This window comes from Fusarium musae, chromosome 9 (genome assembly GCF_019915245.1).
Source record: "Fusarium musae strain F31 chromosome 9, whole genome shotgun sequence".
Classification (NCBI taxonomy): domain Eukaryota; kingdom Fungi; phylum Ascomycota; class Sordariomycetes; order Hypocreales; family Nectriaceae; genus Fusarium; species Fusarium musae.
Genome location: NC_058395.1, coordinates 844,840 through 858,903, shown reverse-complemented (window position 1 = coordinate 858,903; position 14,064 = coordinate 844,840). Strand labels below are relative to the sequence as shown.

General features: G+C 49.2%; 5 protein-coding genes across 5 annotated transcripts; 3 read left to right on the top strand and 2 right to left on the bottom strand.

The window, feature by feature from the left end:
• Positions 1 to 1,407: 1,407 nt before the first annotated feature.
• On the top strand, positions 1,408 to 2,224 carry J7337_011544 (uncharacterized protein; the record flags this gene model as incomplete). The annotated part of the gene is made up of 2 exons (XM_044829083.1): positions 1,408 to 1,628; positions 1,696 to 2,224. 2 exons carry the CDS (start codon positions 1,408 to 1,410, stop codon positions 2,222 to 2,224), a joined length of 750 nt encoding a protein of 249 aa, XP_044675758.1.
• Positions 2,225 to 3,899: 1,675 nt separating this feature from the next.
• On the bottom strand, positions 3,900 to 4,817 carry J7337_011543 (uncharacterized protein; the record flags this gene model as incomplete). Its single annotated transcript, XM_044829082.1, has 3 exons — positions 3,900 to 4,546; positions 4,606 to 4,679; positions 4,738 to 4,817. The coding sequence occupies 3 exons, from the start codon at positions 4,815 to 4,817 to the stop codon at positions 3,900 to 3,902; spliced, it is 801 nt and encodes a 266-aa protein (XP_044675757.1).
• A 716-nt stretch (positions 4,818 to 5,533) lies between these two features.
• Positions 5,534 to 6,118, bottom strand: J7337_011542 (uncharacterized protein; the record flags this gene model as incomplete). The annotated part of the gene is made up of 1 exon (XM_044829081.1): positions 5,534 to 6,118. The coding sequence occupies one exon, from the start codon at positions 6,116 to 6,118 to the stop codon at positions 5,534 to 5,536; it is 585 nt and encodes a 194-aa protein (XP_044675756.1).
• A 1,032-nt stretch (positions 6,119 to 7,150) lies between these two features.
• J7337_011541 (uncharacterized protein) lies at positions 7,151 to 8,790 on the top strand (the record flags this gene model as incomplete). The annotated part of the gene is made up of 2 exons (XM_044829080.1): positions 7,151 to 7,785; positions 7,845 to 8,790. The coding sequence occupies 2 exons, from the start codon at positions 7,151 to 7,153 to the stop codon at positions 8,788 to 8,790; spliced, it is 1,581 nt and encodes a 526-aa protein (XP_044675755.1).
• A 3,372-nt stretch (positions 8,791 to 12,162) lies between these two features.
• On the top strand, positions 12,163 to 13,852 carry J7337_011540 (uncharacterized protein; the record flags this gene model as incomplete). Its single annotated transcript, XM_044829079.1, has 2 exons — positions 12,163 to 12,349; positions 12,402 to 13,852. 2 exons carry the CDS (start codon positions 12,163 to 12,165, stop codon positions 13,850 to 13,852), a joined length of 1,638 nt encoding a protein of 545 aa, XP_044675754.1.
• Between the last annotated feature and the right edge of the window lie 212 nt (positions 13,853 to 14,064).

The window sequence follows — 14,064 nt, the reverse complement described above, 5'->3', positions numbered from 1 at the left end:
TTGCATTTTATTGGCGATGTATTGCGAAAGTAAAGTCGGTTCTAGGAATGAATGAGGGAACAAAAGAAAGCCTCGTCTTGTGCTGATGATGTTTGAAAGTGGCACGGCAGTGGACGCGGCGGGCTGACCTTAGCTGGAGTGGGGCCTGACATCACCAATAACTCCCGCTCGCCTCGGAATCATGCTTGGAGACTGGGCGATCTCGGGACTAACCAATCAACGTAGAAGTCTTCTTTCACAACTCATTCCTTGATATTGGATAGCAGTACCTAGTTTGTCTTTACCAAATTAAATCTATAAGCTTGCCTATTTTCCAGATGTGCCTTACAGTTGACCTGATCAATCAGCTAAGGTCACGAAGAAAAGGAGACAAAATCAACAAAACTCTTTATCTCATGGGAAACAACATCGATATTACAGGAGCATCATTGAACTTGGAGATACAACAAGGCTAACGGGAGATTGGGCTCATATCAGAAATACCAGGGACTAAATATGTATTTATGACATGATTTCTCAAACCTCGATGGGGCCATGCCTTGCAAATGACCAGTCCTGGTGAACGCCACTCGAGCCCTCGTTGAACGGATATGCCTGATATCAGCTTTTTCAGGTCTCCAGCCTGATAAGTCGATTAGCTTGGGACAATGCGATCATGTCCAGTACTCACTGCTAGTCTTGTAGCAGTACTCGTCATGCTTGTTATCAGCAGCATGCATCTCTAGGTGGTTGGGAGCGACAGCCTTCAGTGTGGCACACTCTCGTTTGTTCAGATGGACGCCATGTTGACAAAAGATCTTCTCTGACTCACTTATAGCTCACACCTGGGTCCAGGTTTGCTGGTGTACCACAACAGATAATAGAACACCCTTTGTGGAACATAGTACACTTGAACAATTTGCAGGCCGACACTTGATCATGCAAGGAGCTTTATCTAATACCCCTACCGTCATTAACCTTTTTAATTTCCGAGTTCCTGGACCTTCAACGGGAGCTAGGGATATCCGATGAGTCGGTAGAAACGCATATTAAGTTCGTGGAGAAACATCGTGGCGCACTTTAACATTCACCCTCATGACAGCATCCACTGTACCAACGGAGTATCATGTAGCCCATCTACTGTGAGCAGATGCTACTTATCAAGCAAATATAGTATTAATCCATATGTTGTGTTGTACAATATTTCAAGTGCCAATGTCATCCTTCAATGCGGCAGTATGAGCAAGTTTCGACACCAGGAAAGCGCAAGGTTATGAAGCGGGCTTTTGACCGAAAAACAACACAGCCTGTCCACTGATTGTCACCTTATTACTCGTAATGCACCTTGAACGCCGAACCAAGCCCATTTAAAGAATGCTCCCCGCCTCTCTCGATGTTTGAGGAGTGGTGTCGCCAGAACTCGCAACCATGGCGCCTACGTACAAGACACCATTCGCACTGATCCTCGCAGAGCTGGCCATTTCGACCACGTCAGTGACTCTCTTTGGTCTCATGTATCCAGTGGAATTCAGATCACGGCTATGGGAGAACGGTGGCGAACAAGGATGGAACTCCAACCCTAACAAGCGGATCTACTATTACGCCAACCATCAGGAGCCACCTGAAGTGCCTCTGATTTGGAGTCAAAGGTACGATATCAACATCTTGACACTAAAGCACGTTGATAGGAAAGGTACTGATATTGGACATCTCCAGACTCTACACCTCGAACCTCGCCATCGCCATTCTTGGGTTGGTCGTCTTCTTCGCTCGCACCGCCATGTCACATCTTCGATACCTCCCCCGCTACGTGAATAACATCTACGATGCGATTCTTCTCGCGCTCTGGGCAGTGAGCATTGCGGGCCAAACGTCGAGCGACTTTACCGATCCTGAACACCCAAGCCCACATCCTTGGTACCTAACCAGAGGGTGTTCTGCGGCTTGGGACCGCAATCAAGGGTATTGCCAAATCGCACAGGCAAGCTTTGCCATGTCAGTCATAGCTGCGATGCTGTATGGTGCGAGGTTGATACGAGAGGCTATGTTGATAGCATATGAAAGAGGACAGCGTCACCAGTCAAGGTGGCCTGTCCAGGATATTCAAGAGGTGGAATCAATGGCGGGTGTATATATGGATGAAGGAGGGGAATCCGAGGCTGAGTTTACAACAGAAGAGGACTGGCAGAGTATGGCTTTGAGTCCGGTTCTAGCATTCTTTCCATCGTCAGGCAATCGTTGGTAGAGATAGATCTGCTGGTCCAGTTGGAAACAGACCACCAGCTGATGTCTGGGATAGCACATTCACAATACAAGCATAATATATCAACGTCAAGACTTCAGGCTGCAATTTGTGATCGTCATTTAGTTCTGAGACTTGCACTTTAGTGCCGACAAGAAGTAATGAGTGGATCCATCGTTGGCCACCATCCGAGTCCCCATTCCCCGTGTCTCATTCATCAGGGTTCCCGTCGAAGGCGTTGAAGAATAGTTTATTTGTGCTTGATTGGTATACGTTAGTCCTGGGGCCGTTGAGACATGCACCAGACCAGGGAGAACTTACAGGGCAGCCGGCGCAGGTGCAGCTAGAGCCGCAGCCGCAAGAGCCAGAAGAAGCGCATCCACAGCCAGACATGATGATTGTTGTTTTGGAGGTTGGTGTTGAAGATTGTGTGTGTTTGTGAGTTTGTGATGTAAAGTTGAGATGTGGAGAGTTGATTGAGGAGAAGGAAAATAGCGGGCGGATAAGAGGGGAGGTTCTTTTAAAAGACGGCAGAGGGAGAAGGGCAGGCTGATTCACTGACAGTCAGTCAGAGTCACGGTGGGTCAAAATCAGTGGTTCGCGCAGTTTCACACCAACCTGAGTTTCCCTTTGGCCGCCTGAAACGGCTCCCCAATGGCTCGATTTCCCAAGCTTGGCCATTCTCATCGGCAGATCTTCCCAACTGAGTGTAACTAAGGTACTTGGTGCACCTCGCTAGGAGGCGTCGAATGACGTGGGGAGTCAGGATCATGGCACTTGATGATTGGTGCAGTCTAATGTTTCCTTTCCTTTCCTACGACGGAAGATCAATGGAATGGAATTCACCGAGTTCCGATGGAGAACTGCGCTTCTATATCATTAACGATTGGGTATTATAGTCTAAGTTGTTCGTTGATTATTGACCAAGTCTGGGGCCTGAAGAAACATGTGTAGAAGTTCAATCCATGAGTGCCTGGCCTCAGCCAAATTTGTAGATCTCAACTCAAATTAAGCACCTCTCAGGCTCTATTGAACGTCGGTTCTTACATCTGTTTATTCAATTCATTGACTATCTTCATCATGCCAGACATTTTCGCTCTTCTCCTTGCGCTGTATATCTGTCTGTATACCTTAGGCTTAGGGCGTCCCAGGTCAGCGGGGTATGGAGGGGTAACTGTCTCAGGGTCCAACAGTGACGTCTGAATGTCTGATATTCGCCTCAGTTACACAAATCCAAGATATTGTATCATTATCCTGCGCATTCTTGCTCAAGATCTGATCCTTGTCAACGCAAGATGGATTATCATTTGAAGATGTTGATACCTGCTCATCTCGATGCCACCGGGTGTGAAATAAGAAACGACAGCTCGTATCACGGCTGTAAGCATTTCTCACGTACGGAGTAAGCGGCCAGCAATTGCAATCCATATTAGCTCAATAGCTCTCTGATCCTTGAACGTGCAGAGGTTGCCCGAGCCTCATAAAAATATACCAGACCAGGGGAGGCAAAACCTAGGACCTTTGGCCCAAGTGATAGAAAGACCTGGGTAATTTCGCACAAGTTTGGGATACCTTTTGCTGAGTTTATTTTGATACCTTAACTATAACAAGATCCAACGTTTTCCTGCTCCCTGAGGCTTACAGCCCTGTCCAACGCCATGCGCCTTTGCTTATCCAATCATTCTTTCTTTTCCCGACTCACTTCCTCGCGAACCTCTCTCACCACATTCATGAATTGGCTCGCACCAAGAGCTGTCAAAATATGCCACCAGCCGTGGAACTCAAGAAGCCAAGCCCAGGGCAGTCCAATGCGCTGTCGAAAGTTCCTCAACTCAGCGCAGAATTCAAGATCGAGGTTCCAGATGAAATATCCAAACAGGCAGGTGAACGTTGCAGTCCATACTCGAATGGACCAATCGCGTACATTCTCTTCGGAAAATGTTGGCTTGGCCCAGTGGAATAGGTAGCGAACACGCACGCCGATGACGATGAGCGAAACCCAGAAGCCGATGACCTGATAAATGATCTTGGCAGATCTGACGTAGAATACCGAGAAGGAAATGAAGAAAATTGCCAGGACGATCGAGATGTAGCGGATGTTTTGAGGAGACTGTCGTAGGATGACGAGCGAACGCAGCATCGACCAAGACAGCAACAGCATTGACAGTTCATCGACAAACTCCAACGTCTGGCGAAGAGTTGCATGAAAGAGAAATGAACCAAAGCCAAGAACCAAGAGCGAGACAGACATAAAATCCCACTTCGGATCAAACAGTCCACGACTGCGACTACGCGAGCCATACATGGACCGAAGAGCCAAGTAGACTACAAAAGGTCAGCTGTGGCCAAGGATCCGGATCTTGCGGCGTGACACAAGAACTTACCGTACGTAACGTTTGTCAAGGCATTGATGAATTCGGCAAGGTAAAAAGTCACAGCATAATCTTCCTCACAAAAGCTACAATCATCGAGTCAGTGAACCATCGATATCGTTGACAGTTAGGGTGACGTCGTACTTGGCCCTGCTAGTTGGGGGACTCCAAACTCCATCCAGCGAGTGAGGATCGCCGTCGAAACGAAGATTATGATGTCCCATCTTGACTATAGTTATCTCGTCGAGAATAATAAAGACTAAAGTTAGTTCTCCTCGTTGATTTCTTCTTCTTCTTTGCTTTGGTCGAGGCGTGAAGGAATGAAGATGCCAGTGGTCGTTGGCTCGGGGATAATCACGTGGCAGTATTCCCTGCTTTTTCTCACCGGTGATCCGCGGCTCATGATGAATCACGGACGACAAAAAAAAAAGGCCTGTATTTATTTTCTGGTTTTCTATGAAAGCGACCAAAAACGACCGTTTCAACGAATCATTAACAGTCTATTGTGCTGCCATTTTTCGCACCGAACCCGCTTTCTCGTTTAAGGGCTGAACAGGCAGACAAAATGGGCAGACAGTGGGTGATAGAGGGGCGACTAGATTCGAGACAGCCTCGGTTACTCGCGTCATCTCATGATCTCTCTCGTCCCTTGTAATTCCTCCTAGCTATTGTTGGCCAACGCGCGTTCTCATTCAGGACCTTCTCCTTTCGATCCGTGCATGTCCTCTTATAAATTGGCCACGTGGTGGTGGTTGAAGAACGACTGGTACCCGGTCAGATGTGCTCCTTTGACGAGTATTTTCTTCAACTTACTATCGACGTGGCTCTTGAGAGCTCGAAATTCTTCCAGGTCTCGAAGCATCTTCGCTTCTCAGTGACCCTTCACGACTCCGGTGTTCGGGACATAGATAGGTCGCGGCAGCTGTCCAGCCAAGGCGTACTACACCTCACGATAGGCAAACTGCGTCGCCTCCACGGTAAAGAGAGTGGCATCAAACCTCTCTACTCCCCTGTCCTCCGACTTTCGCTCCCTAGCCACGTATTGTCGCGTTCGCAGGCAAACAGACATTGCCCAAAGGTCATCGCGCGTCGCCTTAGAGGCAATCAAAGGAGCCATCCAGTCGAGGTAAGCCGTGATACCAGAGCCGATGGTATCGGGGACGCGTATGATTCGTAAGAGTCCGACGACGTGGTGATGAAGGCGTGGCGACTGCTTCACAGTGACCTGGCTGTAGATCCAAGGCTGGTACAGCCCTGGTGGTCCTTTGTACATTTCAGGAGGGGTGAAGCGGAAGTTGTACCATGTCCCATCACCAAGCTCGCGGTGCCAGTAGATTCCCCATTCGAACTTCTCGGAGCCTACAACATGTTGTGAGGTCCCCTCTGGGCCTTGAAGAAGATGTACAATCCCAATATTGCTTGAGTCGACGTCGTAGATATGAGCAATGGTATGAGGTGGCGTCTCGGGAACGGAGATTGCCATGTACAGCGTGAAGGGCTGTAGCTGTTGGGTTGGGTAACTCATCTTGAGGCCTTCTCTCGCGTCACCTCTTATGTAGGAACCGCCGACGACTTGCTAAAGTGAAGCTCCGGGGATGCTCAGGCGTGTTTACAGGGTGGACAAGCGAACTCATGATGGAAAGAATAGAATCCTGCTGGAGTTCGCAGGTCACAGGCTCAGATTGTCTGGGCACTGGCTGTCAGCTGTCAGTGAATGTTTTGCAAATAAATGTCCAAACAACTGGTCATGATCATGACCGTACCCGCCTGGCATCATTGTTTGCATTCGCATGTAACGTAAAGTCGTTGTATGGTGTGACATGAAGGAATTGATTTGACTGATACCCTGGACTTTGGCTGCTTCGAGATATCATGATTTTGTGTCGTAATACTTCGGACTTTTGTTCGTATCATGAGTTCTTGTGTCTCAAAACGACCCCGGGCATCGGCATGATGAGCTCTTTAGTCTAAGCAACATCCATGAGATGAGCTATTATAACGGACCGACCGTTTAACAACCGCACCTATCTCTGCGCAAAGAGAAACGCCAACCCCACAGCAGGACCACTCCGTCTAGCAACTTAGCCCTTACGGTGCTCGCTAAAGCGCCGAGAACTTGACCACACGATCAATTGCGCTACACGTTCTGGGGAAGCTCTCATGCTGGACGCCGATAGGTGGGGATATATTCGGGGGTTGTTGAGGGGTCGAAGCGAGGATGTCAAAGTGTTTAATGAGAATTTTCAGCTCAGACTGTCGTTAAACACAGGTTTTTGACTCATTTTATGATCACAAAGTCTTTCTTATATAAGGCGCACGACCTTTGCGACAACTCCAATACCAAAAATACAGAAACGCAGTTGCGACAGTAGAAATCTACGTCATATCATCAAAAGCTGGTCCACGATCCCCCGAGGGGCAATAGCGGGGCATTTAGCAACCTTGCAACGACAGCTTCTCACGCGATAAAGCTTGCGACGAATACAAAAACTCGTAATTGTCGCTTCTATAGCAAGAGAGCCAATCGCAAAGATATACCGTATCATATATCCTCACCATGACTGGCACCGTGCCCGTTGCCAACGCCTTGAGCGACATCTATCCTGCTGCAGCGCTCGCTGAGCAAGGTCCACGATGGAATAGCCTTCTCAGCAAGTTTGAGTCTACCTACGGACATGCGGCTTCTTTTGTCGCTCGCTCCCCTGGACGAGTTAACATTATTGGAGAGCACATTGACTACTCTCTCTATTCGGTGCTGCCCATGGCCATTACTGCCGACACCCTTCTCGCCGTTTCCGCTACACCCGCCGCCCAAGACGCCAAGTCCTTTCGCATCCGCATCGCCAACGTTGAGGATGACAAGTTTGAGGCCGCTGACTTTGAGGTCCCCTTTGATGGGGACGTTTCGATCGACGCGACCAAGCTAGAATGGACCAACTACTTCAAGAGCGGCCTAAGGGGTGTGCTGGACCTGTTGAGGAACAAGTATGGAAAGGATTTCAAACCATGCAGCATGAATTTGCTTATGGATGGCACTGTACCTGTTGGTGGAGGACTTAGCTCGAGTGCTGCTGTGGTCAGCACGAGTTCACTAGCTATCATGTTGGCCAATGGTGAGAAAACGGTGGACAAGACTGAGCTGACTGAGCTTGCCATCGTGAACGAGCGTGCGGTAGGAGTTAACTCGGGAGGGTATGTGACATTGACCTTCGTCAACAACGATCATAATCTCACTAACAATGTCCCAACAGCATGGATCAAGCTGCCTCTGTCTTCTCCGAGAAGGGTGCCGCTACCTTCGTGTCATTCAGTCCAAGCCTCAAGGCTAAGCCAGTTCACTTCCCTCCCACGAATCCCGAAATCACATTCGTTATCGTGCAGTCCTTTGTCACATCAAACAAGCAGGTCACAGGCCCCATCCACTACAACCTTCGCGTAGTAGAGTGTAGCATCGCTGCATCCTACCTCAACGCGGTTCTGAATCCACCCGGCACACAACTCCCCGAGGATGCGGGCCCCCTGGGCGTCAGTCTCGGAGGTTTCCATGAAACTTTCTTTTACCACCAGAGCGGCTCAGATTACTCCGCTGCCAAGACCCTGACCAAGGAGGAGGAGCTAGAGAAGTTGATCGAGATCACTGAGAAGACCCTGACACAGGAGGAGGGATACACACGGGAGGAGGTAGCCAAGGTTCTAAACATCACGGTCGAGGATCTTGAGAAGCGTTTCATGTCCAAGCTCCCAGTACGTGCCGAGCGCTTCAAGCTTCAGCAGCGAGCTCTGCATGTGTTCAAGGAGGCACACCGAGTTCTCCGTTTCATGAAGCTGCTCGAGAACCCTGTCCACACAGGCGCTACCGACACAACCAAGTTTAACAAAGAACTCGGTTCGCTGCTGAACGAAACCCAAGTATCATGTCGAGATCTGTACGAGTGCAGCTGTCCTGAGCTTGACGAGATCTGTGCTATTTCCCTTCGGGAAGGATCTTACGGAGCCCGTGTGACCGGTGCTGGTTGGGGAGGTTGCAGTGTGCACATGGTGCCGGCGGATAAGGTCGAGGCTGTGACACAGGCCCTGGAGCGGGAGTATTTCTCCAAGAAGAACTTGACGGAGGACCAGAAGAAGGGAGCCGTTATGGTGAGCCGGCCGGCCACCGGAAGTGCCATCTACTATGTCAAGGAGGGCGTGAAGCCTTAAGGTGTAATCTTAATACGGATAAATATGTATAAGCATATCAGGAGTAAGTAGTGCATCGAGGAACAAAAAGCATAAAGTGAGCGGCAGCAAAGGTCCGGTTGATCATACACATGGTCAAGGGTTTCAGAGAATTTTGCAGAATGTTGAGATTGAATGTCACTTGGGGGCCGTTTGGGCATATATCCCACCTGAGGCCCGATAGCTTGGTCAGTCCTTGTACGAGCAGATCAACGATGTGACGCGTCGTTCTGGCCTGGGTCCTGGCCTGGGTCCTTGAGCAATTATTATCCGTTTGTGGGAGTATTACCCTATTCGAGGAATTTGTGTGAGGCTCCGAATATGCTGGACAAGCCGACAAGGCAAGGCAAGGGAGAGAAGGAGTGCGATGTCACGCTTTGAACTGCCGGGCACGATCACACGCAAATGCCGAGATGACAACGAAACCTTGAGGGGATGAAGCATATTGCGCTTCCGGAATGCACGGCTTGCGGTGACAAGAGAGAGAGAGGCATTGTTGGACGGAAGAGGACAAGCTAAATTTCCGGTCAGGGGTGGTCTGTTTTTAGGCGTCTAGAAAGATGAAGAGTGACGGCGTGGTAGTGGCGAAGAGGTTTAGGGACAGTATTTAGAGTTTCCTCTAATTATTGGGACTTGGGACGTTGCAGAATAGAATGGCATGGATGGTTATACTCAGAGAGCTTTGGGAAAATCAAGATCGACAGGGTCGCTTCGAGTCTATGGTTCTGGATACGAGCGAGAACATCATTGATGCCATCGTGATCCTTGCTTCTTGGTACCCGACTCCCCGGGTCGATGTTTTCCGGAGAGCAACGAGATTAATTAATGCAGGCCTGGGACTGTTGAAGCCCAGCACAGCGGTCACGGAAGCAGGCCGAAAGATGTTTGAGAGTGAGCAAGGGTAGCGAGGATCTGGACAATCATATCTTCTGATGTGTCAGCGCTTCCAGTCATACAATCCCAGTCTAGCTTCTTTAATGGGGGTAATTAAGCCAAAAGAGTTGGATTCTGGGGGCGGAGAGCTGGATTAAATTGAGGCGGACGAATCAGAAACATGATCCTGGCTGTAGTAAGGGCAAACGTGGGAGGACTGGAATTCCAGACAATTGTTATTGTCTAATGAGAAGCCTCACGTCACTTTTCGGGCTTCGTTTCAAGCTTTCAAGCTTTTGTGCGTGAGAATAATGCAAGGGGAATGGCATAATTTATTGAGAAATGTGGTGTTTGTGGCGGTTTCTATTTGATCTCCTCGATGGCTTGGCTTGGCTTATCTGAGAATTTGGAGTTGTTGTGATTAATGGCCCGAAGTGATGCTGACTGGCTGAATGCCCAAACTATTATTGGTTACACGGCTTCAACCAGGGTGTTGATAATCGCCGTTCCTGGGCACCTTCAAGAACTTTGTGAGACGACGAATTTCATTCTTACAGGTCAACATGGCTTCATTTCTTACTGTGCTGCAACACGATGTCTGAGATAAGATCTTAGGCCTCATGGCATTAATTGCAAATTAGTGTTCTTATTCTATTTCAAGGACTGCACAACTTGACCTGTCCACTTCAACCACCAACACACAGCGCAGACCCAAGCGTTGGTCTATGCTTCCAACCAAGGCTGGGGCTACTGCAAGAATCTCACCATGTCTCCTCGTCTCCAGGCCAAGGACGATCCCATCACGAGATACTTTCACCTAAAAGTGCAGTCGCCGTTGCATGTCCGGGGCGGCGCGGCGTGGATCCGGATCAGTTTCCACGGTTTCTCCATGTCGTTTTTGGTGGAGCACCAAGTGTCGAGTCGCAACGTCGAGACGTAAATTGGCCAGTCAAGATGATCATTTCGGCAACGTTTATGATTGAGAGCCTGGGCAGGCGAGCGAGTGGGATAATTAGATATGTTTCTGGTGTTGAGGCTGGTAAAGGGAAGGGATGCTTGTCGTGATTGATGTGATGTGATTGATGTCTACGGAGTAGCAGCGGTGAATATTCTTAGACCGAGTCTGAGTCGATATCACTCTGAACCATACTAGCCAGGTATCATCAGCTCATGCCGCATGACGATCTCCTCGAGTCGAGTCGGCGAGTTGTGCTGTAGGTAGGTAGACTGGTAGATCATGTTCTGGACTGGCTAGGCAGTGGAGGCCAACGTTCGTTAGCTGTCATTGCCGCTGTCGTCGTTCTCGTCATCTGCTAGGTAGTTGCAATATGATGCCGCCGTTGAAACATCCCTGTGTCCCAGCGATGCATAAGGTTCTGATCACAGCCCATGCACACTCCACAGAGTTGCAACTCCTGTGGTCTTTTGCCGGTATCTATGTATGTATATTGGCTTGGTTCATCTATCCGAACAATCTTCCCTTGCCTCGTTCTGGATCTCCACGGCTATGAGTGCCGAGCGAGGCTAGTCCCTGAGTTTCAAGGGTCGTCCTTGATTGAAGCTATTCCGAGGATAGGTATTATATTGGTCGCTTAGGATTGATCTACGGGTAGTTGCAGTACTCGGTCAATAATTACCAGCGGCAGAGCAGAGTATAGCATGCATGCACGCACCCTAAACTCATGTCTTGTCAAGGCAAGGCATGGCATGCTGGGCTACCTACCTTCTTCTTGGGCTGGATTCTATTGGGTTGTCGTAATTCTCCAACATCAAGGGCCAAGTCGGGTTTAGGGCCAGGCGGTGCCATCCATCATCCATGCCATGCCTCTTGTTCATTCATTACTTGAGTTCCCCTCCTTCGATCGTCACTGCGAGCGGGTTTTTCCTCATCTTTACAAGTATTTCATCTCTTCTTCCTCTCCTTCACCTCTAATCTCATCGTTGCCTGCCCTGTCCTTTTGGATACTCAAAGTGCTTCAGTATAATAGTAACCACTTGCCGCCCCCTTCAGTTTCAGACAGACAGACCATCTCCTCAGTCTTGGCTCCAACTGTCCCCGCTCATATCTTTCCTGTTACTCTTACCCCAGAGCAACTGTATCTCGTACGCATACCGCTATCCCACCCGCTATCAGTTGATCCCTGCTGTGCCCTGGAACGGCTTTTCATTCGCGAAGCAGCTTCAACAATCTGTCATTCTTTTTGGTTGCCTCATTCTCTTGTGGTCTCCAATTCCCACAATATACCCGCTGGCTCCGATTCCTTCTCGTTCCTTTTTCATTTCTGCCCTTTCACTGCACTCTGTTGCTGTCGTTATCGGCTTCCATCTTCACTGTGGGAGCCCTGACCCAGACAGCCCCATACCAGCCCAGATCCACCAACTTTGGGGGTTTGAGTCGCTGGACTCCACTATCCATTCTATCGGAGCGAGTTCTTCTCTTCAGCCCTGATTTGACTTTGCTCTCCCATCATCACAATCATCATGGCTCCGGACTCGTGGTCCGACGCCGATAGCGTGTCGCAGGCTTCGCAGGCTTCGCAGCATTCTCAAATGTCTAATCAGGATACTTCTCTTGATCGGCAGCTGATCCGCCATTTGATGCAACGCTATGGTCGTGATGGCATTGCTCAATTGATAAACGAGGAGGCTAATTCGTCTTCCATTTCCAGTGAGTAATTAATTTGACTTTTCACTGTCGCCGCTAACATCGTGTCTTCCAGTCAACGATGGAGCATCTGTAGTTACTTCAAGTACATTTTCTTCGGTAAAATCTGAAGAAACCCCAAGCATCTTCGATAAAGCTAGCATACGAACTTTTTCATCCGACAACTCATCGACTCGAGGCAGCATCATCTCCAACGTATCCGCCCGCACTGCCAAGCTCCTTGGTCGCAAACAGGCTGCTCGCCCTTCCATCACCCACGAGGAGGAAACATCGCCCGCATCCAATGAATCGTCAACACCAGCGCCCAAGCAAAAGGGCTCTTTTACATGTGGCTTTTGCAGGGAAGAAGGCATTCAGAAGACATGTACCCGTAAAAACGACTTGAAGAGGCACATTGAGGATTTCCACAATACCAACGCCCAATGGTTCTGTCGACAAAAAGGTTGCGACATGGTTTTTGACTGGCAGACGGCATACAAAACCCATTTAAAACAAGCTCACGGTGGTTCGCGCATGGCCCTTGATGAAGCCAAGGTCAACCTATGTCCTCAAACTGTTTTTGCTTGTGGTTTTGAGAACTGCTCTCAAGTTTTTGAATCTCCCAACGATGACGAGGCCGATACGATTTTTAAGGAATTTGTGGCCCATGTTGTCAAGCATTTCGATGAAGGCTCCAACAGCGGAGAGTGGACTTATTCTGCAAGGATACGAAACCTCCTTCGACAATCTGGTCTGGTGCGTGCCTGGCAGGGTACTTCGTGGGGTGAAGACGAACGAAGTCAGTTGCAATGGCACCCTCAATCCAGTGGCATTCTCAGGAAACGCCTTGAAACAAGACATCTCGGTGACCTGCAACTTCTTGTTCAGTATGCCATTGCCCTTGGTACGGAACCCTCGTCGATCAAGGAGTATCGCGAAGATTTCATCAACCCTCTCAAGGATCAATGCCGCCAGGTCATTATGGGACACAAGTCTCGGGCACCTCCTCTGCCACCCTCAGGCCCGTCTCCAAGTACGGACCAGCACCAATTCCGCATCTCTCGTGGAACCACAAATCCCAATATGGCATACATGGCTCAGCGCCGCGCCTATGCCCATAGACCCGGGCCTCTTCGTTCTGGCCGATCCGCTCCGGCTCCGCGCCACACTATGCCTGTTAGTTCGGCAACTCCTGGAGCTATGCCGCACCATTTCCAGTACAACATGGCTTCAGCACCCATGTATGATCCCCGGCAACAGCAGCAATTTGCAATGATGCAGCAAGCTAGTGGAGGCATTATTGCCGAGGACTTGCGGAGTTTCCAGTCTATTGCTGGCAATGTTCCAGAGCAGGACATTGACATGCCGGATACTGATATGATGGACTCTACATTCATGTCAAGTCCAAGCTTCTCAGGTCCATATGGACCTCAAGGTATTACAACCGCTGCTGATGGAGCATGTATTACATCCACAGACCCTATGAACCCACACGTACAGTTTGGGTTTGACTCAACATACACATAACAAAGCAGACGTGTGAAGCCTACTTCATATTGATCTTGCAAACTGTCCCTATTCTTCTTCTTTGTCTATATATCTGTCGGTGAAACAGCAGACAGGTGTGTCCCCTAGCACCAATTTTCTTGTGGTTATTTATGGATGGGAGTACTTTGGAAGTATTTCATGGTCATGTTTGCTATTGCTCAAAAGCCAGGATTGTGTTTGAGTGTGTTAAA